The sequence below is a fragment of the Aplysia californica genome, unplaced genomic scaffold (assembly GCF_000002075.1).
Source record: "Aplysia californica isolate F4 #8 unplaced genomic scaffold, AplCal3.0 scaffold00497, whole genome shotgun sequence".
NCBI lineage: Eukaryota > Metazoa > Mollusca > Gastropoda > Aplysiida > Aplysiidae > Aplysia > Aplysia californica.
This window is the reverse complement of record NW_004797767.1, coordinates 226,331-232,334: the sequence shown is the minus strand read 5'-3', so window position 1 is coordinate 232,334 and position 6,004 is coordinate 226,331. Positions and strand designations below refer to the sequence as shown.

General features: G+C 37.3%; 1 protein-coding gene across 2 annotated transcripts; it reads right to left on the bottom strand.

Annotated features, from left to right (window-relative positions):
- Positions 1–919: 919 nt before the first annotated feature.
- LOC101856206 lies at positions 920–4,957 on the bottom strand. Of its 2 annotated transcripts, XM_013086730.2 has the most exons (5): positions 4,752–4,954; positions 3,563–3,637; positions 2,776–2,823; positions 1,816–1,870; positions 934–1,109 (listed from the first exon to the last, which is right to left on the bottom strand). In XM_013086730.2, exons 1-5 carry the CDS (start codon positions 4,813–4,815, stop codon positions 1,016–1,018), a joined length of 336 nt encoding a protein of 111 aa, XP_012942184.1. In that variant the 5' UTR covers positions 4,816–4,954; the 3' UTR covers positions 934–1,015. The 2 variants fall into 2 exon arrangements, with proteins under 2 accessions (XP_012942185.1, XP_012942184.1); XM_013086731.2 differs by lacking the exon at positions 3,563–3,637 and having other exon boundaries at positions 920–1,109; positions 4,752–4,957.
- Positions 4,958–6,004: the final 1,047 nt, after the last annotated feature.

Below are 6,004 nucleotides of genomic sequence, written 5' to 3'. Positions count from 1 at the left end.
ACACCACAGTGTGACTCAAAGGGTTATTCATTACACCACAGTGTGACTCAAAGGGTTATTCATCACACCACAGTGTGACTCAAAGGGTTATTCATCCCACCACAGTGTGACTCAAAGGGTTATTCATCCCACCACAGAGTGACTCAAAGGGTTATTCATCACACCACAGAGTGTGACAGAGTGTGACAGAGTGTGACAGAGTGTGACAGAGTGTGACAGAGTGACCACGGGCTCTAGTTCTGATCAAGTCCTAAGCAAAAACAACAATCCTCTTTGGGGAACTGGCCGGGCTGGGCTGAGTGGAGGTTTATTGTTGCTGTCATAGGACACCATAAGAAATACCAGGGCTTCACTTAAGATACTCCAGTGAAAGAATTGATCAATTGTGTATTTATGTAACTATATGATATTGTGTATGTATTTATGTATGTACGTATTTGTAATAAAGTATTTATATATATATGTATCTATGTTTGCCATTGTAAACCAAATAACCCTTTTAGGATCAATACACATATAATTTATTATATTTTTAAAATATCATTTTTTATGAAAAGTAGGACCGAAGACAAGGTCAAGATTTGACCAGACCAGGACATTTCTTTGCTATAAGGAGATGAAATGGGATCAAGTTTACACTAACAATGTTTAGACATTTCTAAACAATTTCATTAAAAACAATTTTCTTGGACTTTATATCAGAAGTAATCTCCCGTCAATAAGATATGTTCTAAACTTATGTCTTCAATACCACTCCCTAACCTAATAATCGACCCCCCCCCTCCCCAAAAAAGGGAAAAAATATAGCATTTAGGTGTCCGAGTCAGAGTGACATTATTTCTTTTTTTTGGGGGGAAAAAGGGTGGGGGGGGTCGTCTTTGATGATAAGGAATCCAAAATGATAAACCAGCTTGCTTTTATCTTCTTTTTAGGCTTCTACTGAATGTTTTGAAAACACCTTATATATATTGCGTTCTGTGGTGCAACTGTGCAACATCTGTAAGTGTTGTATCACTCACAGTAATTGACACTGAGCGTTCCTCTCCGACTCAATCTCCTCTTTGGCTTCACGGACTTTTGGTCGATTCCGCTCAATTTCAGCTTGCAAACTGTACAGACAAAAAAGGAACAAAAAGGAACTGGCCAGAGGTGGAGTTATGTGGAGGATCAACATATATCAAAGGGAACAAATAATCTGTACTTACAGCAAGGCAATTACTGGTAGTCAACTGACATAGGATGATGCACACATACCGATATGTGCGCACGCACACACTCACACACACACACACACTCACACACACACACACACACACACACACATTTTTGAGTAAAAAGAAGCAAATTCTCACAAACAATGGTCATTCCGTACAGGGTAATATAACAATATACAGGACAGACAGACAGAAAGAAAAGAAGACACAGAACCTACTCTAGTGGTTCCCACTAAGCACAAACACAACTGAAAATTGAAAAAAACAAAACAAACAACAACCAATATTCAATAACAATCTCAAGGCAGATATATTTACATTTTATAGGGACAGCTTCTTTCCTGTCAAATATCTATCATTTTTATCGTTACTCCTTTTTTGCGTTTGTTACTCTCTAAAAACACCACTAATATTCCGCACTTATATGACCTTGTTGTGTTGTAAGTGCCGTAAAATTCTTACTAAAAGACCCCCCTCCTTCCTCAAAGTAAGGGTTAACAGCTTAGAAATTTCCCTGTTGGGCAGTTGTATCACTCAAGGGAAAGAATAAGTCGAGATGACAGAAAAAAATGGCGTCCCAACTATAAGTTGTTTCCCTTACCTCATGAAAGTTTTCATGCTCTGCTCCACCTTTTGCTGTGCCACTGCAAGCGTCTCTGAAAACACATACAATGTACATACGTGGTTCCCTTTAAAGTTTTTTTTTCTCAGGTCTTGATCACTACTTTGAAATAAGAACGAAAATGCCTTGGTACGCCGTTTATTCAGCTGGTATCGTATTATAGGGCTACGGTGCTGATAACCCTTAAATTACCCAAAAGGGCATTCTTGAATTTGGGTTGTTTGGGGGAGGGAGGAGGTTTCTAGGCTTCCTACCTACTTGGTTGGTTCTATCATCGATGAATATTAATTTCATAGGTCCAGCCTTTGAAATAGCTTCACAAGGTTGACGTGCACTAAACTAAACCCGCACTAATACAAATATAGATAAATAGGCTACCTGCAAGGAAAGTCAAAATCGTTGTTTGCTGGTGGGAAAAAGAGGTGGGGCAAGACGCATGACATAATCTTCATGTAATAATTAGTAATACTATAATTATAATATATATATTGTCAACAAAGCCTAACAGAGATATTAAATCTAGTTAAGTTTTCAGTCTCATAAAAGGCATACATTTGTAGGTAGGCTACATCAAATTATACAGAAAAGGCATACATTTGTAGGTAGGCTACATCAAATTATACAGAAAAGGCATACATTTGTAGGTCGGCTACATCAAATTATACAGAAAAGGCATACATTTGTAGGTCGGCTACATCAAATTATACAGAAAAGGCATACATTTGTAGGTCGGCTACATCAAATTATACAGAAAAGGCATACATTTGTAGGTCGGCTAAATCAAATTATACAGAAAAGGCATACATTTGTAGGTCGGCTACATCAAATTATACAGAAAAGGCATACATTTGTAGGTAGGCTACATCAAATTATACAGAAAAGGCAAAAGACATTTTAGGACAGAAAGAAGCTGCCAACTTAGAGCCATCATTCCTTTACCTGACATACGCATATGTTTCTCTTGGATATGCGAGTATTTGCTGGTCACTGAAAATATAAAATATGGAAGGCATTACACCATTTCAGAATACAATAGTTTTTTCTTAAATGGATTAAAAGAACATGTAAAGATGAAATTCACTTAAATTATGCACAACTGTTGCCTTCTGACAACACTAAGATCTTTTGTCAGTGTTGTATAATGAAACTGTGACATATATATACTGTACCCACAGAAAAGAGACAAGAGCACAGAGAAAAAATAAACAGAAAGAAAGGAACATCTCCACATCAGACCACTTCAGACTTCCCAGCAATAAAAAAAAACCCTTTGTACTTCAGGGAATGCTACACTCAAAATAGGCAATGCTTGAGTGAGGATGTGAAAGGCACAGAAGTTCAAGGCCATCACTCTATAAAAATCCTTCGAATTTACACTTACACTTACACTGGACTGCTTCGGAGGATTACACCATGACAACTAAAGTAATCAGATGAGCAGCGGAAAAACTCACAGAACAACTTGGTCATAAATATGTACAAACATTTTTGTTCTCCTGTCAGAGTTAACTTGTTTCAAAGTTGTATTTCAAGAATACACTATCATAAATACTTTAAACAAAAATCAACTTAAACAATTTAATATCAGAATAAAGTAAAGCTTGCAGCTCATAGGTCTATCTCATACTTGCAGTGGCTGTCAGCGGTAAAAAAATTCTTGAATTATATTGTATAGACCTAGATCTAGATCTCTCTCTATGTATAATATACTTAATGTGCACTGCACCTTGCTCTAGTTCTTGCTCAAGTGAGTGTCTGGTCCTCTTTTGTTCATGAAGCTTTTGTTCCAGACATACCTTTTCTGATAGATAAAACAGAGAGAAAGGAAACTGTGGACCAGGAATATTTGGCAAATTGTACATAGTCTACCTACATCAACATGAAATCGGCCATCCACTGGGAAAGCATAATTATAAGTGCATTTGTGTTCGATGCTTGAAAGAATGTGTGTGAGCTAGATCTAAATCTAGATCTATATCTTCCTTTTAAGTTCTGTAAATGCATAGATCTGTCCCCGTAGAATTATGCAAATTTACAAGGCCAAATTATGCACAAAAAAAGCAAAATTATGCAAAAATTATGCAAGTTACCGTAACACCATTCGCAATAAGTTTTGCATTTTTTCAACACGAAGTTTCATGATTTTCATGTTTTATGTACAGAAAAATTGAAAACAGAACATATCAGTATCAGTAATTTGTTGTGTATTTGGAAAAGAAAACAATACACATCAGTAACAAAAAACAAAAAAAAAATCATCTCTGTAACTTTCAGCTGTAGATCTCTAGTCTAGATCTAGATCTTTCAAAAAACAAAAAAAAGGACATCTGGACCTCTGATGCTGACACATTACTAAAACCAGGGACACCTGTCAAACATGAAACATCAGCAGACATGAGGACAACTTTTGATGGATTGTAAAATTGAACATGCTCAAGGAAAAAAATCACAACCCATAACCAAGATCTTCTAACAAGGGAAATAGCCAACTTTTCACTTAAATGAAAGTTATTACGGTGATTACGTCCCTTTAGTCACACGGCGAGGCGTTCATTAACTGTTTTGTGAAAAAAAAACGTGAAAAAACGCGGAGAATCCAAAATTATGCAAATGTTGCAGAATTACGCGAAAAAAACCTGGCCGCACAATCGCATAATCCTACGGGGACAGATAGATCTAGATCTAGATCTAATCTAGATTAGATCTATGCTAATGCTGCTTGTGTTCATTCAAGTTGAGATAGAATCTACAAGGAAAGGAAATAAGTGAAGAAATTTGAAGAACAAGAAGAAGGATCCAATATGATAGCATGGCCATCCACACAGTAATGATTTAAAAACAATCAAAACATTACAAGCTACAATTATAAAATGAGGGCAATAAAGCTGAGAGCTATAAGTATAAGGACCACGAACCGTTCTGTAATTCTTTGAGACTGTAGAACAAATTATCCATTCGCATACTGGGATTTTGAATCATTTTTTACGTCCCGCTTCTAGATGTTATGTCTAGATCAAGACTCTAGATTCTAGATCGTCGAAAAAGTCTTGACTCTGGATGAAGACAACAGTGCTCAGTGTCGTAGGCTAGATCTAATTCGTAGTTCGTAAAAAAAACGGAGAGAAAACTTTTTACTTCTGCTTCCTACTTCCAGAGACAATATAATTAAATACTCTCTGCTACTTCCTATTTCCGTACAAGGTTGCCAGTTTCCAGGTTTATGTCAAGTCATCCACTAAAACAAGCAATTCTAGTCAAAATGGGTTTTAACATTAATGTTAGGCTATTTGATGTTTTCTTCTTTATGGGAAAGTGAATGACATTGTCCAAACCGTGGGGTACATGTGACCATTTTGAGTTGGGTTGTTTTATTTTTGTGTTTTTTAAATTTCATTTTGTGTAATCAATTAAATGTTTAAAATTGGCTGATTTTGAACTGGTAGTGCAAAGAAAACTTGTAGATCTAGATCTATACATGTACTGACTCCATGTTTTGTAAGTTTCATGATTTAGAAATGCGGCATCCCAATGAGTTATTACATAATGAATTGTAAATAACGCCGCTTTCAAAATTGGAACGTAGTTTACGAGACCAGACCTGAAAATTTGACCACTATTTTCGGTGGGATCGAGCCAAGAAAGACAAAAAGTCTTAAAAACTGCCCGATCAACTAAACTTTAAAACTTCCCCAACGAACCCGGGATTCAAATCAGTGTCAGGGGTCAGGGGTCAGGGGGCTCTCGTGATCTAGAGTTTACGGTATTCGCCTCTCATTCAATAGGTCCCGGGTTCGAATCCGGACAGCGACGGAAACCTTTCTTGTCTAAAATGTTGTACTGCTGTCGTCTGCTTCCGTCTCCACTTTCTGCCTCTCGGCCCCTCACTTCCTTTGCCCCCTCCTCTGGGCTCCTGACTCTTTCTGCAGCCTTTTTTACAGGCTCCTTACTGCTGTCTTTCAGCCACACCACTGATGTTACGATAGGTAGCATCTAACACCTAGATCTAGTCTTCTAGGATAAGGGTGAAAATCTCGGAGGTCCCGTGTGTAAGTTGCACACGTTAAAGATCTGCTTCGACCGCCACCTGGAAAAAAATATTCATATTTCCTACCAATTGAAAATGTTTAATATGTCCCGCTCGAAGGTCGTAAAACACTAACACCCCTCG